The sequence below is a fragment of the Barbatula barbatula genome (genome assembly GCF_947034865.1).
Source record: "Barbatula barbatula genome assembly, chromosome: 20".
NCBI lineage: Eukaryota > Metazoa > Chordata > Actinopteri > Cypriniformes > Nemacheilidae > Barbatula > Barbatula barbatula.
This window is the reverse complement of record NC_136783.1, coordinates 19834118-19861375: the sequence shown is the minus strand read 5'-3', so window position 1 is coordinate 19861375 and position 27258 is coordinate 19834118. Positions and strand designations below refer to the sequence as shown.

General features: G+C 38.4%; 5 protein-coding genes across 9 annotated transcripts; 3 read left to right on the top strand and 2 right to left on the bottom strand.

The window, feature by feature from the left end:
* The first annotated feature begins 894 nt into the window (after positions 1-894).
* Positions 895-4689, top strand: sh2d5 (SH2 domain containing 5). Of its 3 annotated transcripts, none has more exons than XM_079483461.1 (10): positions 895-1077; positions 1528-1602; positions 1748-1828; positions 1906-1980; positions 2058-2204; positions 2483-2683; positions 2902-3079; positions 3397-3502; positions 3629-3785; positions 3890-4689. In XM_079483461.1, the coding sequence occupies exons 2-10, from the start codon at positions 1567-1569 to the stop codon at positions 4070-4072; spliced, it is 1164 nt and encodes a 387-aa protein (XP_079339587.1). In that variant the 5' UTR covers positions 895-1077; positions 1528-1566; the 3' UTR covers positions 4073-4689. The 3 variants fall into 3 exon arrangements, with proteins under 3 accessions (XP_079339587.1, XP_079339589.1, XP_079339588.1); XM_079483463.1 differs by having other exon boundaries at positions 932-1077; positions 2061-2204; positions 3890-4657; XM_079483462.1 differs by having other exon boundaries at positions 1046-1177; positions 3890-4657.
* An 886-nt stretch (positions 4690-5575) lies between these two features.
* On the top strand, positions 5576-13170 carry kif17 (kinesin family member 17; the record flags this gene model as incomplete). Its single annotated transcript, XM_079483276.1, has 14 exons — positions 5576-5806; positions 6781-6927; positions 7338-7439; positions 7532-7721; positions 7902-8354; positions 8465-8568; positions 9691-9847; positions 9979-10055; positions 10138-10259; positions 11030-11258; positions 11381-11639; positions 11723-11802; positions 12111-12237; positions 12313-13170. The coding sequence occupies 14 exons, from the start codon at positions 5576-5578 to the stop codon at positions 12498-12500; spliced, it is 2466 nt and encodes an 821-aa protein (XP_079339402.1). The 3' UTR covers positions 12501-13170.
* An 856-nt stretch (positions 13171-14026) lies between these two features.
* Positions 14027-18418, bottom strand: LOC306909504 (uncharacterized protein). Its single transcript, XM_079483277.1, has 4 exons — positions 18099-18418; positions 16080-16217; positions 15770-15971; positions 14027-15695 (listed from the first exon to the last, which is right to left on the bottom strand). Exons 2-4 carry the CDS (start codon positions 16164-16166, stop codon positions 14770-14772), a joined length of 1215 nt encoding a protein of 404 aa, XP_079339403.1. The 5' UTR covers positions 16167-16217; positions 18099-18418; the 3' UTR covers positions 14027-14769.
* Positions 18354-22778, bottom strand: yod1 (YOD1 deubiquitinase). Of its 2 annotated transcripts, XM_079483279.1 has the most exons (4): positions 22383-22775; positions 20939-21163; positions 20388-20831; positions 18528-20312 (listed from the first exon to the last, which is right to left on the bottom strand). In XM_079483279.1, exons 1-4 carry the CDS (start codon positions 22435-22437, stop codon positions 20134-20136), a joined length of 903 nt encoding a protein of 300 aa, XP_079339405.1. In that variant the 5' UTR covers positions 22438-22775; the 3' UTR covers positions 18528-20133. The 2 variants fall into 2 exon arrangements, with proteins under 2 accessions (XP_079339404.1, XP_079339405.1); XM_079483278.1 differs by having other exon boundaries at positions 18354-20831; positions 22383-22778.
* snrpe (small nuclear ribonucleoprotein polypeptide E) lies at positions 22408-24380 on the top strand. Of its 2 annotated transcripts, XM_079483281.1 has the most exons (6): positions 22408-22856; positions 22946-23000; positions 23270-23296; positions 23601-23663; positions 24004-24082; positions 24175-24380. In XM_079483281.1, the coding sequence occupies exons 2-6, from the start codon at positions 22947-22949 to the stop codon at positions 24228-24230; spliced, it is 279 nt and encodes a 92-aa protein (XP_079339407.1). In that variant the 5' UTR covers positions 22408-22856; position 22946; the 3' UTR covers positions 24231-24380. The 2 variants fall into 2 exon arrangements, with proteins under 2 accessions (XP_079339407.1, XP_079339406.1); XM_079483280.1 differs by having other exon boundaries at positions 22827-23000.
* Positions 24381-27258: the final 2878 nt, after the last annotated feature.

Genomic DNA, 27258 nt, shown 5'->3' with positions numbered 1-27258 from the left:
AAAAACAGCATTCTTTAAGTTGGACAGTTTTTTTATCTCGCTAGGCAGACTAACTATTCAGAATTCTTAAAGAAATACAATAATCCTCTATCTGCTGAGGAATATGCTGTTGTTATCAACGCCGTTCCTTCAGGTGTGTCTTTTCTTTTGCAAGGCACCACATTTCCATGGCCAAGTACGTATTCTCTCTCTTTACTGACACAGTCATCGGAAGTGTGTGCTTTTCTATAAACCAACAAAAGAATAACAAGATAATCAGAGCTCTCCTACAAAAAGAATGAACAACAATACCTCACAGTATTTAATATCATATCGGAATATTGTGGAGAAAATAATATATTGGGAGAAAGTATGGACTTTACTTCATAAGTATCTCGCCAATAAAATAAAATAAATAACATTTCACAAATGTTACCAGACTAAAGCCTTTCTCAGGAAATATAAGTCACACATTGAAGTGAACTGCAGGTTTTGTCAATCTGACGCAGAAGACTTCATTCATTTGTCTGTAGTGTTTATCCAATCTTATTATTTATTTTTGTTTTAAAGATGCTTTCTTTGCATTGTTTGACTATTCAAAAGAAAATACAAGAGAATTTGACATAAACAAAACCTCCATTTATTCAATGTTGATTTAGAAAAATATGTGGAAACTATCCGAGGTTCTGCTTATTTGAATGCTATGAAATCTGCATCTCTGTATTCATCCTCTGTGTCTAATTAAGATGTAATTGTATGACCTCACCTCTCTGTAAACCCTGGCAAGTCTGTATGTTTTGTATTCATCTTATTTTGTTCATTTATTTTATGGTGTTTAATCATAAGTGCAATGCCTGAAACTGAATGAATAAACTTGTTTTAATGATTCATTGAAATGAATCGTTCAAATGAATCGATTCGCTTATTATCCGTCGAACTACAAAGTCTGATCATCGCAGGGTGCTGTAGGCGGAGAGTCTGATGTTGAGAAAAGTCCCTGGAATGATGTGGTGTGTGATAGGCGGGATTTAGAAGATAAGGTGGGTCAGGATCGCAGAGAACGCTGGACGGACATTCGAGTCGCGTGGACTGATGAATGTAAGTCGATTCATTTATCGGTTTTGTTCGCTTTTATAACCGTTGCATTAATATACTGTGCTAAACTGGATATATTTTACGCTTGTGCGCTGAATTAAAGGTATGTGAATCAATAAACAAACTTTCTTTGGCTGCGTGTCAAAAACTAGCTGTCTACCTAAACATATGAACCCTACGGGCTCCCGTAATAAATCCATAGGTGTGTTCGTCTTCGTGCGGCGCTGCGCTGCGCAGACCGATCGGCATTTGACATCGAAGTAACGCGAGAGTTATTCAAGACCAGTGCTTACGGCTCGCTCTCGCGTTGCCTTAATGCTATACGTCCATCGGTCTGCGCAGCGTGGCTTGAAGTGTAAACCTTCAAGAGACTAATAAAATGCCTTGGTAGAGTTTCTTTGATGTTGTGTGTTTAAAATGTCGGAGACAAGTTCCCAATTTCCGTTGAAACAGTAAAGAAGGACAACACCAGGCGCAGACGCAGACGCAGACATGGGCGAGACTGAGATTGTTACAAGATCTGCTGAGGTGATGAGTTTTCAGTCGTGCGTGTGTGTTTTAAGCTTGTAGTTGTAAGGAATGCGTATAATGTTTGAACTTGTCAGTGTGGGATGATGTTATGATGTACTCATAGTTTGTTGTGTGTTTAACGGAGCTGTCTCTGTTTGTTTAGTACATTGGCTCATTTCCTGTGGATGACCTTTGTCTGGATGATCAAATCCACCAGCTGCACACTCAGCTCAAGTCCCTCAAGGTCATTTGTGTGCCATGACGAATCATGAGTGTTTCCTACTATGATTTCATTTAATACTTGATCATCTTCAATCGCAGGGTTGCAAAAGCAGGCAAACAGTTTCATTAAGATTCTCCGCCAAAGGAGTCAAAGTTTATGATGAAGATGAAACGGTAGGATCCGCTACTGTGTCGTCCGTGACATGCTCTGCGCTTTGCAAAATGGCTAAACTTCTTTGTCGTCTTCTCAGAAGCTCCTCATGGCTCATGCCATGAGTCGAGTCTCGCTGTCCACTGCCCGTCCCTCTGATGCCCAGTTTGCCTTCGTCGCCCATAATCCTGGAAATTCTGACGTCCAGCGTTACTGCCATCTGTTTCGAGCGAGGCATGCCCGAGCTGTAAGTCTCCACATGACCTTTGCCGCTTTATTTACAAAGCATCACGTTTAGATGGGTCCGTTATGTTTCAGTTGGGGTAATTTTATTGCAAAGAATCGTTTTTTCCAAACTTTTTTTGTCGTGTGCTGCTGCTTAACAATGTTACTTTTGCAAGTGGTCACTTTGTTTTATTATCTGATCACTTGTAGTCGAGCAATTATACATTTCTGATTGCACCTCCACCATATAAAATCAACCGTTTGTTTTTTTCGTTCATGTGTTTTTTCCCTAAAATCAAGGCCCAGTTTCTGAACCTGCTGCTGTGCCGCTGTTTCCAACTGTATTTTTTGGAGAAGCATCCAGAGGAGGCCCAGGCCGAGCACTCGGGCAAGAAACCTGCTCAAATGCCATCATTGCTCAATCAAGGCTTCCCTCTCAGCGTCAGTGCTTTGGTGTCTTTCCGCAGGGCCCCAACTCAAGGTCTGCTGCCTGGGGCAAAGGTTCGTTCGGCAGTTAAATAACTTTTATGGGTTATTTACATGTACAGATCCATTTCTAAAACAATCCTCCTCCTCCTCAATCAGTTTCTAAAATTGAACAATACACATGTTTTTAAATTAAACTACTTTTCTTAAAGTAAAAAACTTTTTTCCAGCTTTTGAGAAGTAATAAATAAAATGCTGTGCTACAAAGTTGTCATGTAGTTTTCACCGAACAGGTTAACTCGGAACCAAATCCAGAGCTTGTGAGCAGTCCAGAGGAGGGCCCTACTTCGTCCCCAACTTTAGTTCGCAAAATGGCGATCCGGACCAAAGCACTGCGTTCTGGAGCGTATCGCTCGTTTACCTTTACTCCCCTCAAACAGCGCCAACAGCAGGATAAACTGAACGCTCAAGGTGGGATAAGTGTTCATAGAACACTTTCAAGAGTGAGAGAGTTCATTAGGTAATGCACACATGTAGTCATGATGATCATTCATTCTTAAGGCGCCCTGGGCAATTGTGAGGGGATATTTAATCTCTCGCTTTAGATTTGAGGGTTGATGACTCTTAAGATGGTGATGGCTCTGTCATTTTCACATATTTTTTGCCAATTGAAAAAGTTTGCACGGTTTTATATCTAAGGTTATAACCCCCGGTATGTGCCCTATTGCCAAAGCAAACAAACTTTGATTCCTTGGGGACTCTAAATACTCGTTTCTCTTTGTGAACAGAAAAGGGTCAGGAAAGTGCAAAAGCATGCAGTGCCCGAGCTCCCAGTTTGGCCGAGAGTGAAGAAGCGCTGGCTCAGGTGGTGTGGTGTTGGGCTGGCGTCTCTAGGTGAGTGTTACCAGTCATCTTAATGGTTTTAATCAAACACTTCACTTTCCTCAAATCAATTCTTCTTGCAATAGTTCCTTTGTGTTTCCTCGTCTCCACTACTGTTTACTTTGCTTTCAATTGCAGTCATTGTAGCTCAGCGCTGCTTGAAGACGATGTACTCGGTGCCTTTCTTCTTTACCCGCATCCCACAAAGACCAACCAGGGATCTCTTATAATCCGCTTTCCATCAGGCCTGGTAACATATGCTGTTAGGAATTCCAAAGGGAAATTCCATCTTGAGGTAAGAGATCCGTTACAAAAGGGGTCTTTTTCTAAAAAGCTGTTCTGAATCCACTTCATAACTCTTTGTTTTAGAAATAAAATGTCGCTTTAAATCTTTTTCAGAAATGCCAGGTTAAGTTTGAAAGTCTTGTTGCTTTGATCACACACTACACGGAAGTTGATGATGAGCTGGAATGGCCTCTGAGCAGTGCTCGGGTAAATCACTGCTACGATTGGGAGGACATTGGAAACAAGAGTTCACATTTACCGCAAAATGACAAGAAAGGCTGTAAAAGTTGGGTATGAGCACAGTCTTTTTAAAATATCTGTTAATACAGAAGGACAATATATCAGATTTTTTTAAAAATCTATTTTTATAATTGTAATGTTTTAAACCTTCCTAAGCTGACTGAATCATGATCTTAAGTCACGACACCACTCCTCCCCTGTGTTCTATAGACACTTTCGTTTTGCTCATGGCAGGACCTAAATTCACATGAAGCACGGCTGTTTTGAAGGTTTTTTTTCAGGGACTAAGCACTTATTGAGATTGTGAATGTTTTTCATGTTAATGTCAGCTTTTAAATGTATACACATCGTTTTTCCAGAGGTACAGATTAATTTTTTAAGTATTGTGGAAATGATGCGTCTGTTAAGCACAGTGCACCTGTATTAGAAATGTATATATTGGTCTTGTATTTTGGCTTTTATATTAACACACGTTTTAGAGAATTTGAGTGATGCGTTCAGACACCTTAAACCTACACTGTCCAGTTTTTGAGTTTTTCATTTCTACCTTCATGTTTTTTAGTATGTACTGTAGGCTACACTTTGTATTTGCATCAATATAAATGTGTCTAGCCTTTTTGCATAAACGCTTCATGATCATATATGTCTGGTGTCCTTTCAGTCATCTTTAATTTAAAAAGTCTTGTGAACTTAACCAGTTCGACGGGTATGCATATCTCACCTGGGCACCTTAAACTTTAGGAAAATCGTGAAAGTAGATATAATTTGCCTGGTTTCACAGACGAGGTTTAAAACTAGTCCCAGATTAAGCTTTGCGCTGTCTTAACTGAAAATAAATTGCCCCTACATCTCTTAAAATATATCATCGCCATTGTTTTGTCAACATGCCCTCCAGTAATGTTTTCATCAGTGCTAATTTAACTAGGGCTTAAGATAAGCCTTGTCTGTGAAACCATTGTCTACTATAGTTCCATGATTGCTAGTTTTCGTTTAGGAATAAGATCTCACAAAAACTGAGCTGTATAAAAACACGGTGTAATTTACTACGATTATATTTTTTCCACGTTTTTGAAACCCTCTTTTTATTTAGTGGCTCAACCATTGAGTTTTAAAAGAAACATTACAGACTATAATCTGAAAATGGATTCCATGTGACAAACTGTAAAAGTTTGAGCTAATGCTGTGCTTCATTTTTCATTCCAACAAATGTGCATTAATGCAAAGTAGCCGTACGTTTTCCTAATAAGGAATGATGTCGGATGTTTTAAATGATATTTTGTATCACCGTGCTGACGCGAGGGCCAGCGCGTTTGAAGTTTTTGGTTGCTAGGCAACGCAGAACGCCACTGCAGGAGAAACATGCTGCTTTCTTTCATGACAACAACTGCAGCTTGACCTCGGACGGAACCTGAACCGGATGACACGATTTGAAAGCGTCTTTCTCATCGTTTCTAACGACAAGAGAGCCGCTGGCCGGCGTGTCATCAGTTGGCCATGAGTCCGTTCATCGAAGTGACATTAACATCTTTCCTCCGCGTATAAGCAGCGGAATCCGTCAAGATGACATCAGAGTCCGTGAAGGTGGTCGTCAGGTGTCGACCCCTGAATGACAGGGAGAAGTCGATGAACTGTAGAATGGTCGTATCTATCGACACCGGTCGCTGTCAGTGTTTTATTGAGAAACCCGGAGCCACTGAAGAGCCTCCCAAGCAATTCACGTTTGACGGGACTTATTACATCAACCACTCCACTGAACAGATGTACAACGAGATCGCATATCCTCTGGTGGAGGTAATGTGCCTTTTTGATCAATGTGTGACAGGTAAATGCCTGCTGTAAAAAACAATACAATTCTAAAGATTTCCATGATCGATATGTACCATCGGGGGTTTAACAGTAGATTAACTGCGTAGTTGTGTTTGGGGACTTGCCTCGGTAGTTTAATTGTGTTTTATTGGTTACCGATGGCAAGAGAACGTTCCACCAATAGAAGTCAATACACCTTACTAGTACAGACTCACAGAGACCACTGCAGTGTACATTAAAAGCAATATTATTACCATTTTACCCATTAGAAATTCTGTTTTTTTAGTATATGGATAGGAGCCACGTTCCAGTATGCACCCATAGACATGAGATATCTGATTACCTGCTCCATGTCTTATCTGAAACACAATACCTTTACAGTTTAAATCAGACAAGGGTGTAACCTTCAGCTCTTTCTATAATACATTATTTAGCACAGGTGTTGTAAGTTGGGCCGTTTGGTCAAGTAAACAGCACAAAGGGCTGTGTATAGCAGCCTATAAAAAGGTCTTTATCTTGAAACATTTTATTTCAAATGTAAAGTTGGTTTTTATAAGAGAAACTTACCGCTGAACTGTTAAGTGAAAATTTTTCCTAACTTTTAATGACCATTAATTCTTAAATAAATGGGTATACTGATGATGAATCATAAATGTGTTTCCTATGGTGCGACAGCAAAAGTTTTGTCACCAATTTATTTTTTTTATATTAGTAATATGTGTAATATAAAAACGCGTAAGAGATTTATCTTCATTGTTATTTTTTCTCAAATTTAGCTGTGCGGTTTATTAGTGGATACTGTTTAACAAATTCTTTATTTTTATTTATTTAATGTGTATATTTGCGTTTTTCAAATGTGATGATGACAAATGGAAGATGTTCATATAAAATTATAAAATGACATGAGATAAATAACAAAAAAGTGTAAGTTAAATATTTCAAAATTATGCTACAAACAGGGTGTAACCGAGGGCTACAATGGGACAATTTTTGCATATGGACAAACAGGAAGTGGCAAGTCATTCACCATGCAAGGTGTTCTGGATCCTCCATCCCAGAGGGGAATCATCCCCAGAGCTTTTGAACACATCTTTGAGACAATCCAGGTAGCAAATCTCCACATGTTGTTAATGTTTTTCTTTGGCATACACATGTATACACGCATAAAGTGATAGTTTTACCATAAACATAAAAGATTCACCCTCATGTCATTGAAAGTGTGTATGACTATGAGAACACAAGACATGTCAATGGGGTCAATGTTGGTTACCGACATTCTTCAAAATATTGTCTTTTGTGTTATAAAGGTTTGGAAAGACATGAGTGAATCGAAGTGTTTTATTTGAACTTTTAATGTAAAGTGCTATTTTTCGATTTATTCTGAAATGAATTCATTTATGTTAAATCATCCAATGACAAAATGGGCATTTGTAACAACAGGAACAGCAACTTACAGGTTTTATATTCAGACACTGAATCACGCAAGATCTGAATTCATCTGACCTTTTCTATGTAGTGTGCAGAGAACACAAAATTCCTCGTGCGCGCCTCTTACCTTGAGATTTACAAGGAGGAGATCAGAGACCTTTTGGGAAAAGAAACAAAGCAGAAGCTGGAGGTACGTCATCGCAGCAAGTACAAAATCACCCACAGCTCATTATATGGTAGATGAACTGAATGTCTCTGTGTGTGTGTGTGTGTGTGATGAAGCTAAAGGAACATCCTGAACACGGCGTGTACGTGCGGGACCTCTCCATGCATACGGTCCACAGCGTTGGGGAATGTGAGCTGATCATGAATCAGGGCTGGAGGAATCGCTCTGTGGGCTACACGCTCATGAACAAAGATTCCTCACGCTCACATTCCATATTCACCATTCACCTGGAGATCTGTAACACAGGTCAGAACTTGAAACACACACGTTCGCAGCTGTCAACATTCACAGATCAGATCAATGATAAACATCTTTACATTAACCCTCACAAAAAGTTACATATTCGCGTGTGCTGTTTACTTTTTAACCCAAAAATTAGAAGGAAAGAGGAATTAAAACATCTCACTTATCTTTATGCGAGTTCAGATGCTGATGGTGAGGAACATCTGCGAGCTGGTAAACTCAACCTCGTGGATCTCGCAGGAAGTGAACGGCAGTCCAAAACTGGTGCTACCGGAGACCGGCTTCAGGAAGCCACCAAGATCAACTTGTCCCTCTCCGCTCTGGGCAACGTCATATCCGCTCTTGTGGACGGTCGCTCAAAACATATCCCGTACCGTGATTCCAAACTCACACGTCTGCTTCAGGATTCGCTGGGTGGAAACACGAGAACCCTAATGGTGGCCTGTCTCTCACCTGCCGACAACAATTACGAGGAGAGCCTCAGCGCTCTGCGGTACGCCAACCGGGCCAAGAGCATCCAGAACCGCCCGCGCATCAACGAGGACCCTAAAGATGCCCTCCTGCGCGAGTACCAAGAGGAAATCAATAAATTACGGGCGTTAATCTCCGGTCAGCTGGGTTCTGCCGACATCACCTGTAAGAAACTGCTTTCAATGGTTATTTATCTAGTTCATGTATGAAGAGATGTTGTAGAAGCTCACTGGTGTATGGAAGGGGTACATTATAAACTGTTGGTTTGTCATCAGCTCTGTTGGCAGGTCAAAGGTCAGGAGGTGATTCAATAACTGTCTTGTCTCGACCTCAGAGCAACACGTCAGAGAGCGAAGCGGAGAAAGACAGGATCAAAGAGGTGTGTGATGATATCACTTAGGAGTCATGCCTTACAGAAAAATAAGTATATTTAATAGAAAAAAAGTTTGTTTAATTACGTATACTTGCGTAAAGTACAAGTTTATTTAAGTTCTGTATAGTACGATATTGTAGTAAATATAGTAATATCTATGTACTAATGGTATACATCTAAGTGTACTATTTCAATATTACTTTGGACTTACAGTACATTTGTCATATCGTTAAGTAAAGTATACTTCAAGTGTTATATTAGTAAAAAACTAGTTTACAGCTACGTTTTTCTATTTGTACTGCAACTATACTAAAAGTGAACTTAGGTAGGTATACTGATAAGGTCAATACTTGTGGCATATTTCTTTAGTATACTTTGTAGTATGCTCTCAATAAGCAGTTTTATACTGTGTATGTATACATAGGCCACGTACTACTTTTGGTTTTTAACAGGTTCGTATTGTTTCAGACTAACAATATTGAAATGTACGAAAATAGACCAAATAGCTATTATTTTAGCATTGTTTATATATTTTTTTTTATTATACAAGCACCTTATATCTACAGAAAAACTGATTAGTGTTTCTGTGTTCAGTTTGGCTGCCTGTGCGTGCAACCGGGTGTCGTCATTGAAAAAGAAAACTGCAGCTTCCTTAGGTTAAATTGTGCATAACATTTAGGTTTTTTGTTAAGGAAATGAAAACATTTGATGCGTTTCTAACGACAAATGCTAGTAGTGTTAGGATATTACAACGTATTAAGCCATTCATCTCTCTATACCCGTGGTTCCTTTTAAGTGGCCACTCGAGTGAAAGGTGGTTTCTGCAAACCACGTCCTGCATCTTTGCCCATTTTGATTACCCGGGAGTAACGTGCTGCTTTGATGGCGACGGCCGGCTCCGCCCACTTTAAGCTTCAAAACAGAAAAAAAAAGTAGGCTAAAGTTTACTTTCTTATTGTTGGTCTGAAAGAAGTAAACTAATTACACATGTGAGGAAATATTTTAAATCAGAATTGATGTTTTGTGGCTTCGAGTTCATGTCTGTTGTTTCAAAGTTGACTTTCTCCTGCAGACCAACATATTTTTCCATACAGGTATATACTGTACATGTTTTGTTTGATCATACAGGAATATGAGAAGAAGCTCTCCAGGTTGCAGGCAGAGTACGATGCAGAACAAGAGTCCAAAGCCAAACTTCAGGAGGACATCGCTGCATTGAGAACATCATATGAGACTAGATTGTCCTCTCTGGAGAGGTTCAGAGCTGGCCGAACATGTTCCACTGGTAATGTTTTAACAACATATCATTAACTCTTTCTTCAGGTGTATTTATCAGTTTATTCTTACTACAGCTTTGCTGTATAAATGTGCATAAATGTAGGTTTTTCAAACATCTTGTGGTTTCTTCTTACTCAGATGTGGACCATCACAAAGAAGAGCTTATCGCTGCAGTAATGGCTAATGGTGACGAGCGGGCAAATGTCGATCTCGAGGTGAAACGAATTTGTCTAAACATTTTCTTAAATTTGGATAAATGCTTCATTTCACAAAGCTTAATTGATCATGTTTGCATAGGAGAGTCAGTCAGTAACGGTTGCTGCCAGTGTGATAGGAGGTCCAAGTGAGGATAGTTCGTCTCTAGATACGGTCGTGGTGGCCACACCGAGTCAGCTGGACCAGAGACATGTATTAGAAAGGTTAGAGACTCAAACATGCATTAAGTGTCCAAATACTTTGCCTTTTCATACAGTATATTTATTTCTTTTTATTTTGTGTTATTTATGTTTCAATTCTGTGCTTTTGGTGCCCGAATGCCTTTTTAGTGATTTGGTAAAGGCTAATTCAATGACATGTCCATATTTTTAATTTCCAAGTAATGCACGATGTCAAAAAGAATTCCCTTTGAATAAGAGGTGGTTTTACCCTGTCTTTACACCATGTCAATAGTTTTTCTTAAGTTGGTTTAGTTTAAAGGACCAGTCAGTGCAATTTAGCAGCATCTAGCAGTAAGGTTCAGAATTGCAACCAACGGCTCACTCCCCCCTCTTTTTGAAGCAATACGGTGGCTGACACAGGACTAAGATATCATCACGTTTTCACTTCTTTGCCGAAGTAGATAACGTATAAAAACATTAGGCTTCATTATGTAAGGTCTTTATACACCTCTGAAGACATAGTTATGTACATTATAATGAATTTCTGTCAATAGATCCACCTTAACGTTACACATCGGTCTTTTAACGTTTATTTCTCATGTGTAATGTTGCACTGTACAAACAAAAAATACATAATAAAAATGTAAATACAATACACATATGGATTCGACAAAATACACGGATATACCGAAAAAATACACACTACAATATTGTTCCAATAAAAAAATCCTTATTGTTCATTGTTAGCTCAAGCAGATGTTAACAAATAAAACCATATTGTTAAGTGTCACCAAAGATTGTGTTGTGTTAAGGCTGAAGCAACTGGAGCAGGAGTTTGTGGGTGGAGAACAGGTGAGGAACGAGGAGCTCAAGCAGAGACTCAGACAGAGGAAGACTTTGGCCGATCAGAGGAAGAAGCAGCTAATAGAAGCTCTGAGTCAGAGCAGCGAGGAGAGCGACAGCGTGCTGCTTAACGTCTACGACTCCATTCAAGAAGAAGTTCATGCCAAGAACAGACACCTGGAGAACACACAGAAGAAGGTGAGACAGCTTTAGATTTGTATTGCTATAAAAATAAAACGTATAGGTAAAGTTAACCACCACTTAATTTGAATTTAAAGACGTTCGACTAAATGGCCGCACTTCTCCGTCACTGTTAATAGCTCAGAGCTGCAAAGCTGGAGATCAGAGACCTTCAGGCCGAGTTTGAGATGGAGAGAGATGACTACCTCGCCACCATCAGACGTCTGGAGCGGGAAGGCCAGCTCCTCCATGGAATTCTGGAGCGCATGGCACCCCTAGTGCGCAGGGACTGTAACTACAGTAACCTGGACCGGTTGCGGAAGGAGGCGGTGTGGGATGAGGAGGGAGGGGTTTGGAGGCTGCCAGAGGTCGTCGTGCAGAAAACGACCTTACCTGCAGGTAAAGTGTTGGAAGTTCAGACATTTTGAAAAAGGTTTTTTATTTTGTAAACACGTTTATTTGATTTGATTTTCGTACTGCAGTTCCTCCCCCGGGTCCCGGTGGCTTTGGCAGACTTTCAGCACGCAGGAATTCAGCGTCAGACCTGGTCGACCCATTTGTGGTATTAAAGCTTTAAATGAACCATCACATCAGACAAACATTTGGATGCACCTGCCGTATTTTTTATTATGAATAGTCAGGTTTAAAATCCTTGAAACCAATTTCATGAGGTGGGATGTTTGAATAGTATTGATAGAGTTCCAATGTTTGCTGGACAGCTGTTGGCTCCTTATTCTTCATTCCTTTACGTGGAAACACGTCATTTAGAATTATTATTATTCTAGGCACAGTTTATAATTTCTTTTCAAGAATTGAATGCTAAAAACATCCACAGCTTTGACACACATCCGACTGTTGGTCTCTTTCCAGCAGGTGGAGGAAGAGGATCGATATAAGGAGATGCTGGACCGCAGTGATAGTGAACACATCGCCATCAACTACTTCAAGCTGAAACGGACCAGTCAGTTATTGGCCGGAGACTTGAATAAAAACACAAGTGAGTGTTTGCATAACTCAAATACATAATGTTTATTTTGATTCGAGATATCACTAATGCACCGTGTTCTTACAGTGATTTATTCTGGCACGATCAGTAATGGTCCAGGCCATCAGAGCTCCAGTGGATCAAATTTATCCCCCTTATCTACAGAATCTCCCCTTCCACGTCCCTTCCGATTGGAGTCTCTGGGAGTCCTGCCTGCAAATGGCAAAATAAAACGCAAGAAGAGCAAAATGCTCATCCCAACCGAAGGCAACTGACATCACACGGCTTTCAAATATAGTTTTATAAGAGACCAGAGCTCTTAATATTTTAATAAGCTTCTTCTGAAGATGTATTAAAGGCGTTGTTTCATTACTAGTGATGTCTGCAGGGTCAATTTATGACAGTGCTTATGATCAGTGGCACATAATGTGATTTGTAAACACTTTATGAAACAGGATATGAAATAGATATAAGAATTTAAACTATTTCAAAACTAACTGATGCTACCTAATGTGCTGCACTGTTTGTGATGTAGTTTCTGCACAAAAAATTCACATTTCCTATTTTCTTTTCTCATTACAAATCTTTTTATGTGTTTTATGTAAGAAATAGTTATTTTGGATGTAGAATTAAGCAGTGGTTTTCTATATAGTGCCATTTTGATGATATGTCTGTTGCAGTCTAAAAGAATTCACTAACACTACCTTTCATTTGTTTAAGATCACTTCGTGATCAAATTTGAAATGAATTATTTTAATATATAATAATACATATTTTAGTTGTTAAATTGCTTTGAATTCTTCAATAGGAAAATGAAAGCACGCCCCACATCGACAAGTCGAGCTCAAAACGTCACATTTCTACGAGTAAATTGTATTTTGGAGTTTTGGTGCCTTTTTTGTGCTTCTTTACAGTAAACTTCTTGAGGTCTCAAGCTGAGAAACGGTATTGAAGTTCAGATCTTTTCTAAGCTTTAAACGTAAGCTTGTAAAAAACATAAACCTTTTTAAAATGGATATGATCAGTAGGCTATATTTATACTGAAATCCAGAGTACCAGAATGTATATGTAAACTAAAAACGTTAGATAGAATAAGGTGACATGTCATATATATTAAGTTATTTTAAAAGGAAATAATGCCTCCGGACACAAACATATGCATTGCCGTTGAATCATTTGTTGGTACAATTATAGCCTATTTTTGTTCCTGATCATAAGTTATTTAAGATCACGGGAGACATTTCAGTCAAGTGAACCTAAACTTTTAACTGGTAGTGTGTATACATCTTGTGCTTTACAAAGGTCACATTGACATACGCCCAGCTGTAAATAAAACCACTCGGAGAAAAGCCCCGTCACATTGGATCCGGATACAGTACCACCTGATATGATTGAACGTTTTTACAGCCGGCTCTTAAACACAAGCCCGGTTGTGAAGTCCACAATACATGAACAATAGATTCGATTTAGCAATTCAGTTTCCACTGTTATTTGCATTTTTAAACTGTAAATGTCCTGGCATTGATCCAGGCACTATATGCTTTTACAACACAGTGGATTTAGGACTATGATCTGGTTTGCCTATAAACCACAAGCATTCCAAATGAAACAGTTTGTAGCTGCAGATATGAATATGGTTCAGACACATTAGTCAATATAATATCTGATGGTGCAGTGTGTTTCTGACTAAACATCCATCTTACCATCTATCTATTTCTGTTGTTAAAGTTGGAATGGAGCATGAAAGGGTGACCTGTAACTAGGTCAATACAAACAGAAAGAGCCGTTCTGTCATGAACTAGATCACATATTGCGAGATAAAGTTTAATGACAGAGGCCGAGTAACATGAACACCGGCCCATTGCTCGCAACCCAAGATAACATCCCCAATCTATTGAAGTGCTGCGGCAGATCTCACTGAACCGCCGTAAGCTGAGGAGTTTGACTGATAGATGATCTATGAAAGAGAAGGCAGTCGGGTTTCCGGCTTCAACATCATTTCGTAAATCCTTTCGTGAAAATGGTAAAACGAGTTTGATTCAAAGGCGTATAAAAGATATTGAGAGCAGGTTCTGATCAACACGACCAAGTGGTAATTTAAGGTAATCGTAATGTGCTTACACATGCAATTCAAAACCAAAGGTGCTTAAGTTCACCGGGAAAAGTGAACGCATCATCTTAATCTTAAAAGGATCGTTCAGAATTGAATCTCCATTTATTTACCCTTATATCATTCCTGTACTTCTGCGAAATACAAAAGAAGATATTTCAACACTGACGCTCGCTGACTTCCATTGTATAAACACAAAACCACTCAATATATCTTCTTTTGTGTGGCACAGATATACATGTTTTGATCGACATGAAGGAAAAGAAATAACAGAATTTTTTATCTACACCTTTAAGCGTTGCATTAGTAGGCAAAGGCACCTGGGTCACAGTCAATATTCAGAGTCAATTCATAATAATAATTCATCATATTTATGAACTCAAGAGTAACGCAGCCCACTGTATTACTTTACATTTTATGTACATTATACAACTTTAGTATTTCAGCAGTCCTAGTTTCTGTAACGCCTCTCTTCGATCCTTTCCAATGCTGTGTACCGGCACGCTAAAGCCCTGGACGTGTTGACTTTTGGAACGAGATGAGGACACTTTCTCTGTATTTAACTCTGCGATGTCAGAACCTGAAGGCCCGCTATTGGATCGTTCCAACGTGGCAGCTTTCCCCGCTGAAGTCATATTGTTGTGTTGTGGACCTGGAGGATCCGTGATGTCGCTCACAGAGCGCTGGTGTAGAGGTTTCTCAGGTTTTGGTATGACACGTGGAGGAAGAGGTTGTTGAGAGATTATGTTCTGTCCTTTCGTCTCGAGCTGCCTCGCATTAGACTCAACTTTAAGGAGACCCAACTTACAAAGAGCTTCCAGTCTCACTTTCTCTGGATTCATTAAATCATCCACAGTTAATGTTCTTGTGTGAGGCGTGTTTTTGGGGTTCATAGGGGGTTTGTTTTGGGGTTTGGGTGCCACGGGAGGTGGAATAGGCTTGGAGCTTATATTTTCTTTAGACTTCAGATGGAGGGTTTGGGTTTCAGGGTTGACCCTATTTGCAGAAACATGTTGCTGTTCTTCGGGTTTGGCTTCAGACGCGTTGATTTTACGCATGGATGCGGTCTTACGCAGCTGTACGAGACCTTCGTAAGAGAGCGGCCCTCTGCGAGATGCATTCGATGGTTTATTCAGGTTTTCTTCATCTGTGTCGTTCTTGCTTTTGCTTTTATGTCGAGGAGGTATCAGAGCTACATCGACCTCTGAAGGAACCTGTGGAGCTTCTTGATTTTCAGCATTAATACGGGACGCGGGTCTGTTCGCTAAAATAAATGGAGTAGGGACCATATAATTGAGAATGTCATTTTTTCCCGGGCTGCCAGACGACATCAGACTCTCAAAATGGCGCCTGGGCGTATCTGCAACAAAAAACGATTTAAAGGAAAATATTTGGCAACGGTCAGAAATTTTAGTTAAGTTAAGAGTTACACACCTCGACCGGGGGGCTTGTTGAAATCTATTGATGCAGAGAGGCGGGCCGCTTTGGTCGCCACATTTCCTTGTGCTGGCATCTGATCGGGTTCATCATTGGACAGGCCGCTGTCATCTTCTGTATCAAGGGACTGAATGGTCTCCTCTAGGAACGTGAGACAAGCTTTCTCCTCAGCGGAGAGGAACTCCAAACTATCATCACTCTGAAACATTTAGTCGCATGTTTCAGTATTACAGCAACTTTTTCCCGATACATTCGTACATGTGTATAACCTGTCACAGTGTTTTCATAATATAAAAGTATTTCTTACAAAGCAGGGGTTGAAGCGGACCACAATGTCACAGCTGCCAGTACTGTCCAGCACGCTGCCATCATGCCACGTGTCATTTTTCGGCATTGCAATGAATACGATGAACACTTCAACAACGTAGATGAAATGGCATCTCACCTGAGTGAACAATATAAATCAAAGACAATCTGATACCAAACAAAGCACAATATAATACACATCATGTGTTAGACGTCATTAAACTGAGCTTCTGAAGGTGGATCAGATTTAGCTTGAATAGAAGAGACAATAAATGATCACGTTGTTAAAAGATAAGCTCAGCTATGACCACATTTATGGCACAGTAATATTCAGATTTTCTCAGGTGTAATGTCTGTGTTTTATTTCTTAAATTCTTATGAATTGCTAGAAATGTAATACTTTTACTTAATACTTTGAAACTCGTTGAAACGAGTAACTTTGTATTAGCACCTATCGTACTATTGCTCTTGTATGACATATCGCTTTGTAAGTCGCTTTGGATAAAAGCGTCTGCTAAATGACTAAATGTAAATGTATTTTACAATAAGGTTGTTTTATGGGTTACATGAACTAAAACTTCCACAGCATTTATTCATGTCAATTTCAGCATTTACTACAGTTTTAAAATCAAAAGTATCTGTTCATGTACAATGAACATGATCAATTGCGTAACCCATTAAAAGAATACTACATTTTGGCCATTCACCTTCAAGTTGTTCCAAATCTGTAGAAATGTCTTTGTTCGGTTGAACATAAAGAAAGATGCAGTTCTAGGGCACCTTTGACTAACTTTTTTTTACTATATAGTCAATGATGCCCCAGAACTGTGAGTTGCTAACATTTTTCCAAATATCTCTTTTTGTGTTCCTCATAACAAAAACATCTATACAGGTTTGGAACAACTAGAGGCATGACAGAATTTTCATATACCCTTGACAAAGATAGTCATTGTTATTTCATGTTATTTGACTTTTACTACTTTTAACAAATACAATCTTATTCTATCTAAACCATCTTCTGTTACCGAAGTGTTTTTTTCCAATCCTTATTCTAGATTTAATTTTCACTATATGAACTTGTTTCATTGTAAACTGTGGCTACACATTACTTTTTTATGTTATGTAATTTGAATGTGACGCAGATGATGACATTTTTTCTTTCAGCAGTGGGATAAATTTCACAGCAAAACATCAAGATGAAAATGGCATTGTTGGTAGGACATAATAGTAGCTTTCAAATCACATATACAGATTTGAGTTTATTATAATTTGAATGTAAATTTAGTGATCTTGCACACAATAACTTATACAAATAACAATGACTGCTATAAAGCATTGCTGTATTAGCCTCAGAGGTCTTTTTCACAGACAATCTCTCAACTAACGATAACGTCTGTACAAAACAACTTTTTAACAACTGGAAATCTGCTTAAGTTTACAACATACAGTGTAATGCATATGACCTGTACTGTATATTGCACAAGACAATGACGACTGATCTGTGTTATCTGCTCTAATGGATCAGTTTCAAATTGCACTAGAGGTGAATTCACATTCCTCAACACCTGGGTAAGATAATAACTGCTTCAACAAAAGATTTCTTTATGAAACATCGCTTCTCTTTGATGAACATCTACAGTTCTTATTTGTTCTATTCTAAAATACAGTCAGATTTCATATTTTTATATGCACAAATCATCTTATACATTAAATATATTATTTCTGATACTGGTGATGTTTCTCATTTTATTATTACTAACCATAAACATTTGTTCTTTTTCAATTATTAGAGATGCAGACAAAGCAGTTCTCTGCCCAAACGCACTTTGAGTACTCAAGTGACAAAAAAAGATCTTAACTGTGCTTTGAAAACAAAAGCATGTTGATATGTAGAATATCCCATTTTCATGATTGATCACATTTAACCATAAAAACTTTCAATAATTTTTGCTTCAATTATTAAATATTTATTTGCACAAACAAGTGCTTTAGAAAAGAATCTGAAATGATGAAATGTTACCTCTGGTGCAGAACAGTATAGTCGAGTATCCCAGTAATCCACACACGTTCAGGTGCTCTCTCAGACTGCTGGGGGGAGACTAGCGAAGGGGATTTACTATGAAGTGTCTTTGTTCGTGGGAAATCTTTGACCAATCATTTTCAAGTGTTTCCTCAAACAGCCAATCAGAGAAGAGACATGTTATGGTAGATATGTCACACGATTACATTAGAATCTAATAGCAGTAAACAACATAGGAATATACATATATATTTAAATCATTTCATTGAACAGCTTTTATTTCTACACACATCTCTAATGACAAACACATGACAAGTGCCAAAGAGGATCACCTGCAAATCCTGGTTAATCATGTCAATAAACCTTTCTTAAAATAACATTAGCTTAATCTCTGCCATATGTTTTCTTCTTAAATATTTTTGGCTGCTAACTTGCATGTCAATTACCTGTGTTTAAATACAATTTTATAAGAAAATGTACAAAACCACAACCTGTGCAAAACCTCATCATGGCATCACTAAGGCATTTCTTTACAGGTGTTTGGGGGTTTTGTAATGTTATAATACAGCTGACGAAGCACACAAAAATATAAATCAGTTCAAGTTTATTTTTCATTAACTTAGTATAACCAGTGATTTGGTTGCAATGAGTGCTGAGCAATCGGCATGCAGTTCTCACTCAAAGTTACCTTAAACGTGTAACCTAAATGTAATGTATTTAAAACAATGTTCACAGCCATTTGCAAAAATCATCATGAAAATAAAACAAGTCCTTTGGCATCACAATGGCGTTTCTCAGGCAAAAATATGAATCCTGCGGAAAACCAGTACACAATCATGTGGAAAGTACCAGAATGAAAATACATAATCAGTGTAAATGTAAATCTTCTATTTGAAGTTTATCGACACACTACTCCCGTAATAGTTTGCTACACAAACATTTCACCTTATCGTCCAATACTGACCCAACACCTGTGTTATTTCAAGCAAACATGGAAAAAGTTCAACCAGACACATTTCTTTTTATAAAATATCAAATAAAAGTCACTACAAACACTATGAAGAGAGAATAAAAACATTTGCATAAAACAATCCTGCGTGGTCATCTGCAAAAATGACACAACGGGTCTTCAAAAAAAACTAAATCTACATACTCAGCAATTCAGTGAAACTCTACTGTCAGCACCATTGTTGTTCACTTCAATGTAAAATACACACTTCTAAAACCAAACTCACTCACTGAACATGTGTAAAAGCGCATAGGATTCAGAAACGCACAGAGGTGATACTTACATTTGATCATTTTGAATATTTCAAGTAACAGGTACAATGAAGCCATTAAAGTAAGACTTGTAGTGTCAAAAATTGTTCAAGCTGTGTGATATGACATTGAGAACACGAATAATACAAACACAATAATGTTTTTAAAATCTGAGATCACGAAAGGCATTTCTTGCCACATAGTAACAACTCTAGTGTCTACAATTTTAATAATGCTCATCTCTAATGTCAATGTGTGAGGAGCCTGTCACTGATTTAAAGTTTCATTAGTTTCAAGTCCTGCAGAAGAAGCCAGAGTTTTACCTGCATTGTCAAGCAGTTCTTCACACATCTCGTCAGGACACAGACAACAGAAACACTTTAACGTGAGCTAATAAGTAAAACAGTCTTTTTTAGATTTTTGGTGAGAAACATAACCCAGACATATTAGGTAATACTCATCCTAACAGTTCAATCACAAGTAGTTCAATAAAACTCACAGATAATCAATCAGAGGCAATTTAAATTAGGTTTAGACCGAAGCTTCGTTGTCATGTGAGGCAACAGATCCAAAAACATAACGCATCACTTCAACCTCAAGAGTAAACCAAAGTTGAAATAATACTGAATTTCTGGTGCACTCTACACATGAAGTCTCCGACAGACAATGTGAGGTAGAGGACTGTACCAAGCCGGAACAGACAGTGAGTACCAAGTCAGGCGGCGTGGCAGTGGAGTGTCAAAATTAGGGGTGATTTCAAAAGCAACGGAGAGTTTTACACCTCCCCAAAGTTGGTATGTCCGGTCTCCTTGGCGTGCTCCCTTGCTTCCTTCTGCCCCACCAGTCCAGTTTGGCACACCATGCAGCGCAGTGCGAAACGGTTGACGTCCGTGAACTGACGTTTTCTCCGCGCCTCATCTGCCAACTCCAGTGCCTCAGCTAGAATGATGTCATCTGTGGTGGAAAACACAGTCTGAGGGGGAACGTCTGAATTGGGAACCACCTTTTGAAGTGGATCGTAATGAATACCGTCGTAAATAAGCAGCACCCGTTTGGTGTAGCCTGCATCCTCGCCGAAGCGATCCACACGCACTGTCTGCGTGTCAACGACACAGACCTCACACTGGTAAAACTTTGAAAGGATAGAGACCTCAATGGCTCCCCCCCAGGTGTCATCGCGACGAATCCAGGCGCAATAATCCTCATTTGATTTACCCAGTACTGCCTCAGAGTACGCGGTAGGGTCACTGGCTACGATTTGTGCGATGAGGCCTCTCATTTCAGGTGCACAGGCGGGATCGTATACACCGCCTTCCATAACATAGTTCACACTGGTAAACAAACAGGAGTTGTCTGCAGGGACAACACGCCGTTCGACAACCGGGTGAAGGTCAAAACTGGGCCCTTTGGTCACAGTGGTTTGTGTTTGAGGTTTCGGTTTGTTCTTCTCCTCTTCTACAATAAACGTATCTCCTGTCAAGAAGAAAGCAAACTTCAAATAAAATCTACAAATGAACGCAAATTTAATCAATGAAATCAATTATCTAATGTGACTATATAACCGCTGTAGAAAATGTAACCTGATTTGATGGGGTAGTCTTTGAGGTGGGCTTCGCCATTACGTAGATCTAGACTGGATGGTGGATAGCCCACCATTATTTTCTGTACGTCGCAAGGTATCCCTGTTAGCTCTTCAATCTTGTCTTTAAGCTCCTGAACACAGGACTGGTGTGTAAGCCCCTGCATTAAATGGGTCCCATTCTTGGCCTTGCAACGTAGACGCAGCATCCTGTACCTGTTCAGTTCTGAACACAGAACAGTTTCATGAAACAAAGTCATACGAAATTAGGAAATTAGGACATTTACATACAACCAGAACCGGTGTTCAAGGTTAACCTGAAGCAATGCTGAAATAAATAAGAGGATTCTGCTGTAATAGTGTGTATACAGAGCTGGGCAGTAACTGCTTACGTAATCACATTCCAAATATCGAGTACTTGTAAGTGAATTACGTTACTCCTAATCAGAGTACAGTTACTATTTTATTGATTACATTTCATATTACTTTTAATTTTTTGGGCATTTTTGTTCACAAAGGTCATGCAAAATATAGCACAGGCGGGTGATACATTTAATCTTTCACAACTCGATTTTGTCGTTTTGGGACTGTGTGAACCTGTCATTTGTAATCCAATCTTTCTGTTGTGAACATTTACATTACTAATCTGTCTATAATAAATGCAGGTATTTATGCATCTAAATTATGTAGACAAAGGCTTTTAATGTGACTACATGTGCTGCTGTTGTATTGCAGTTATTCAGTATAAAGACATTTGACTTACTTCTAGTACTTCTATATATAAAACAATCAGAGCCTTCTGAGGTTGTAACATGTTTGTAAGAGTTTAAACAAGCATATAATATGGATCACCACGTTAACACTAACACAGATATTTCCCGGTTTATTTGCTCAGTATTTCAGCTGTGTAAGCAAAGGAAGCTTTTGTTCGTTGTATGTGAAATACAAATGCTAAGTGACTAAACAATACAAACAAACTTACGTCACAACTAATATACAGTAATAACACGAATGAAAAAGACTAATAATGTATTGACATCTTACCAATTACAGCATCATCATCATCATCATCATCATCATCATCAGTTATATAAACAGACGAGCAAACCAAAAGATAATGTGGCCAAAACAAAAGACCAACAATAATAATTCCATACATCGTTACACAATTAAGTTGTTGTCTTTGCGGAAGGAAATAATAATAAAGTGAATGACATAAGACAAACGTCAATGTTGACAACAATTTAATTTAAACTAATGTTAGCCAGGCTAGTTGACTAGCAGCTAACGTAATAAAACTCGTCTGATATATAATTACATCACCTAAATCTCAACAAAACACGTTTTTTCGACTAGAAATAAATATTTTTAATAAAAATAAGGACATTGTATTATTTTGAAAAAATATTATTGGGTAGTTTGTGCTTTCAACGAAGCTTACTCACCACTTTGCGCCTCAACACACTGACCGAGTAGAAACATGCGCGCCACGTCACACATACTGCGAACTACGCCACGAACGCTACACAAACTCACACGATACAAAAATAAGCGATGTAAACTAAACTAAAAGGTAATTTATGATCATGTAACGTTAATTGTATCACTATAATAATACATTTTGGTTCAGGTTTTATCGATTTATTTACTTCAAAATGTAAAGATATTGTTTAACGTGTAACTAAGAAGTTGGAAAAACACAAACTAACAAGTTATTTTATTACCGACGAATTAAAATGAACAGCAATTGATAATTTATGTTTTTTTGTTCCGTTTATTTCACCTGACACGCAAATTATTTACCCCACTGCAACCACAAGTCCCTCCCAACCGCAAGAGGCGCTGTAGCGAATCGGCGAGTCATTTGTATGCGAAATTCTGCTTCCGCTGTCTGCCGCCATTGAACGAGCGACTAAAACGTGAGGTTTTCGTTACCGCGCCATTAATTATTACATGCATTTTTTTACAATAATTACTTTCAGCTAACATTTAGGATATTATTGAGAAGAATGGCGTACAGAGGTCAAGGACAGAAGGTTCAGAAGGTTATGGTGCAGCCCATTGTATCCTTTCATACTACAACAAAGTGCAGCGTATTGTAGTGTACAACAAAATCTATCTGTCGGGGTCTTTCTAATTAATCGAAATTGTTTTCTTATGTTTTACGTGTATTTTCAAAGTATGCTTTCGTTAAAAGTTATGGTGTTGTATAAGTGGTATGTGAAGAATACATGAAGCGAATGTTTAGCATGTTAAAACGTGCTATAAATGCATTCTGTGTATTATGGGATTTTGTGTTTATTTTGGTTTGTTTCCTTAATGCTACAATCAGAACCTTATTTTCAGGTATCTTCAAAACGTAAGTAATGTTGTTCTATGTGTATTTGATATTTTATTTCTACAATTATATGTGTGTTTGATCAGTTTGTAAAAATGCATTTGTATTTACAACCATGCTCACTTTGTTAAACAAAACAACAAACTAAAACGTAAACTGTTGCTAAAAATATTGGTTCTCTGTATTTTGAATATTGTTAGGTTCAATGCTAACTTAAAGGTTAAATCCTTTGATGCAAGACATCTGTCCATGTAGATACTTAAACGTTTACTATAGTTGCTTTGAATAAATGTACACCTACTAATCTTTTACTTGTGCTCTGCAGCGTTCTAGGATCCAAGTGTGGCTTTACGAACAGGTCAACATGAGAATAGAGGGATGCATCATTGTGAGTCATCTAAATTCCTCCGATTTGTCTTCACATCACATCTTTGTCTCGTATACAGGAAAATGTCATGGTCCTGGTGTGCTGAATTACTTATTCAAGTAAAAAGGAAGCATATAGTACAGTGACACAGTATAGAGGTGCAAGTACATGAGTAAATAACACTGTATCCATTTAGTCATTTAGAAAGAGTTCAGGGAGCAATACTTCATACTAAACACATCCATACTAAACACAAAAGGGTGATATTGAAATGCAGTTTGCATGTTTGTTGAACTATCAGTATCAATATATAGCGTATAGTCCTTGTGAAATTAAGTTAATTCCGTTATAATGATTCCAGGGATTTGATGAGTACATGAACTTGGTTTTGGATGATGCAGAAGAGGTCCACATGAAGACCAAGAACAGAAAGCCACTGGGTACGTGTGATCTTTTTTGATGGCAATGATAATGAAATATTTCATGGGGATTTTAAGAGAATTCAAAGTTACATGTACTTCCCTTCCAACAGGACGAGTCATGTTGAAAGGAGAGAACATCACACTGCTGCAGAGTGTGACCAATTGATAATCTTTTCATCAAATATTCATTTGTTTTCTTATGGATTGTTGTTTTACTCGTTTGTCGATATTTAGACTATTGACTGATGTTTATAAATGATGTGGCAGTTTTTTTCTTTTCTGAATCTACAAAATTAAACATTGTTATTTCCAACAAGTTCAGACTACTGTTTTTTATGTTCTAAGATCGTCAATCTACACCTCACTTATGCTTCGTGCAAATGGTTTATGAACGTGATTTAAACAAGGATCTTTCTTACAATTTGATAAATCTTAGTCCAGTCATTCGTATTGACCGGCTGTGTTTTTAAACTTTAAATGACAAAGATTTGTTAATTTAGCATTTGTTTACAGCGACATTTAACCTTTTTTCAGTTTATTGTGTAACCACAAGAGGGCAGTGCACTCGTTCACTTTGTTTTGGTGTGATGTGTCTGTAGTTTTCTATACAAATATATATTTACACAATAAATGTATACAATTCCTGTTTCAAACCCACATGTAAGTAAGTTATATTTGAAATATTCGTTAGAGAAGCTTTTCAACTAAGGTCATATTTCCCATACACGTTTTTGTGACAACTGAGGGCAGTCAATATATAAACGGTCTATACAAACTATGAAAGATTTTAACGTCTTGAAACATGCACATTAATGTAGTAAACGTATTACATTGTATTGAAAAGTTCATTTTATGTGGATAACTGAAAACGTCCATATCGGTACCATGCAGTAATGAAAAAAATGAACTTAATTGTGTTACAAGTGCAATAAATCCGCTTTATTGCTATCAGCTCTTCAAATCACGATTGTTGAAGGGTTGATATGCACACCTGCATCTGAAAATGATGAACCATCCGTGTGCCCTAAAAATGCACCCAATTTAGACTCAAAGCTTCAGATTTCAATAACGGCCGTTTTCCTCAAGGGGAAGTTTGATAAGAATCTGGAAATACAAAAACAGCATCATGTCAGCAGTGCTCAGATGGGTTTGCCAGAAAGCAGGAGCTCACACTTTGAAGTCGGAGGCAGTGGTTGGTGAGTATTCAGATAACTGTGGAGGATGCGGTATCTCCATCACTGTCTCAGTGCCAGATGCAGCCGTGAAACTCATCGGGAGGAAGTCAGTTGCTGACTCCATACACTTCACAGCTCACTTCATAACTGCGACCACACGATTCTAGTCGTTCACTGTGGGTTTTAACCTCAGTAATGTTGCATAAAGTCAATCTCTTTTCGCAAATATCAGCGCATCTCTTCTTTAGTGTGCTTTTTTAAATCTTTTTTTATCTGTGCACGGGGGCTTATAGAGAAAAACATCTGAAATGGCATTTCTTAAATTGGGATTTGAGTTCATTCTTTTTGATAAGGGACATACCAATGAAACTTTCGAAACTACTCAACTCGCTCACATGAAAACATACTATATTTAATATTCATTAATTTGTAATATACTGTTTGTATAATGCATAATTGTATAATATTTAATAGAGTAAACTGTAGTATGTTAAATGTCATTTATATATATTTATTGAAGTAAATATGGCGAGTTATGCTCCATCATTTTACATAATGTAAAAAAATAAGATTTAAAGGTTAAAACTTAAATGTTTCTATGTCAGACTTTATAGTTCCATGATGCACAGACATCATCTTTCCTTTCCACAATACGTTCTTTATAACAGAAAAAGGTCCAGACTATTAAAAAGTTATAAAGAATTGACTTATAAGAATCTTGGTTCTTCTAAAGTATTGTGAAATATTTTTTTAGCACCTTCATTTTCAAGGGTGTATCCTATATTGGCATGTTCATTCTTGTTGATGATGTGTCCACTGTGGTCCATTGATCACACACTTCCACACCTCATATTACGCAAAAATCCCATCCAAATCCTCACCTCCAGGCATCCCTCCCCTCTCTCGCTCTCTCGCTCTCTCGCTCTCTCGCTCTCTCGCTCTCTCGCTCTCTCGCTCTCTCGCTCTCTCGCTCTCTCGCTCTCTCGCTCTCTCGCTCTCTCGCTCTCTCGCTCTCTCGCTCTCTCTCTCTCTCTCTCTCTCTCTCTCTCTCTCTCTCTCTCTCTCTCTCTCTCTCTCTCTCTCTCTCTCTCTCTCTCTCTCTCTCTCTCTCTCTCTCTCTCTCTCTCTCTCTCTCTCTCTCTCTCTCTCTCTCTCTCTCTCTCTCTCTCTCTCTCTCTCTCTCTCTCTCTCTCTCTCTCTCTAGACCTGTAACAGCCCTCCTTTGCTATGACCAACTTTGTCAAATCACCCATAGGTTTTCCAGGCAGGTCAGGCTGGGGTTATCCACCGGAAACACTGCCCAGGTCAGATTGACATCCGCGAGGTCCCAAGGGGACATCCTGTTCCTGCGGGTGCGATTGTTGTGCTATGTTCTTTCACCCACCCGACCTGTCTACTCATTCGGCTCCGAGCAGTCAGGTTCAGCCTGTATCCATCCCTCAACACTCACACTATCAACTGGATCTGTATTTATAATCCTTGAATATCTACTTCATTCACAGTTGTTTGCGTTCTGATGTTGTTTTTGTACACAGTAGGGGTGGTGTCTGCGCAGCCAAACAGATTCTTAAATATCAAATAGGTATTCAAAGTGACCTCGGGCAATTTGTCTGGCTGTCATCCTTTCTGTCTGGAGAAGCTGATGGCCTGTTTGTTTTCATTGTTATGAACTGAGGACAACAACATACTTTATACAGAATATCTGCAGTATCTATTTTGAATGAATTGTTAACCTTTCAAAACATCCTCACAACAAATTGTAAATGGATTGCGCTCCACTGCTTGTACAGTTTTGTTTACTGAAGTGATATTTCATATGGCCTTTTATGAGAAATGACACCAGTTCTAGTTATGAAAAGGCTTAGATAAATAATGATTTGAAGAGGTTGTATATTGCTTTTTAAGGCTTTTTTTAAATAGCTCAAAAACTACATATTATTTTTTCCATAAGAGCAACATTTTGATTTTTTTAAGAGCAAATTTGATCATTGATTTGAATATTATTTCCTTTAAGAATTA

Bases quoted from the DNA above. Each gene is read 5' to 3' on its own strand.
- sh2d5 (XM_079483461.1), top strand. From the start codon at position 1,567: ATGGGCGAGACTGAGATTGTTACAAGATCTGCTGAG. The intron at 2,205-2,482 runs GTAAGTCTCCAC...CCTAAAATCAAG, and splicing joins GAGCGAGGCATGCCCGAGCT to GCCCAGTTTCTGAACCTGCT. The intron at 3,786-3,889 runs GTAAGAGATCCG...AATCTTTTTCAG, and splicing joins AAGGGAAATTCCATCTTGAG to AAATGCCAGGTTAAGTTTGA.
- LOC306909504 (XM_079483277.1), bottom strand. From the start codon at position 16,166: ATGCCGAAAAATGACACGTGGCATGATGGCAGCGTGCTGGACAGTACT. The intron at 15,972-16,079 runs GTAAGAAATACT...TAAATGTTTCAG, and splicing joins TCCGCTTCAACCCCTGCTTT to AGTGATGATAGTTTGGAGTT. The intron at 15,696-15,769 runs GTGTGTAACTCT...TTTTTGTTGCAG, and splicing joins CAACAAGCCCCCCGGTCGAG to ATACGCCCAGGCGCCATTTT.
- yod1 (XM_079483278.1), bottom strand. From the start codon at position 22,437: ATGTGTGACGTGGCGCGCATGTTTCTACTCGGTCAGTGTGTTGAGGCG. The intron at 21,164-22,382 runs GTGAGTAAGCTT...TTCTGTGTTCAG, and splicing joins GTGTGTTGAGGCGCAAAGTG to AACTGAACAGGTACAGGATG. The intron at 20,832-20,938 runs GTTACATTTTCT...TCTTCTTGACAG, and splicing joins AGACTACCCCATCAAATCAG to GAGATACGTTTATTGTAGAA.
- snrpe (XM_079483281.1), top strand. From the start codon at position 22,947: ATGGCGTACAGAGGTCAAGGACAGAAGGTTCAGAAGGTTATGGTGCAG. The intron at 23,297-23,600 runs GTAAGTAATGTT...TGTGCTCTGCAG, and splicing joins TTTTCAGGTATCTTCAAAAC to CGTTCTAGGATCCAAGTGTG. The intron at 24,083-24,174 runs GTACGTGTGATC...CCCTTCCAACAG, and splicing joins CAAGAACAGAAAGCCACTGG to GACGAGTCATGTTGAAAGGA.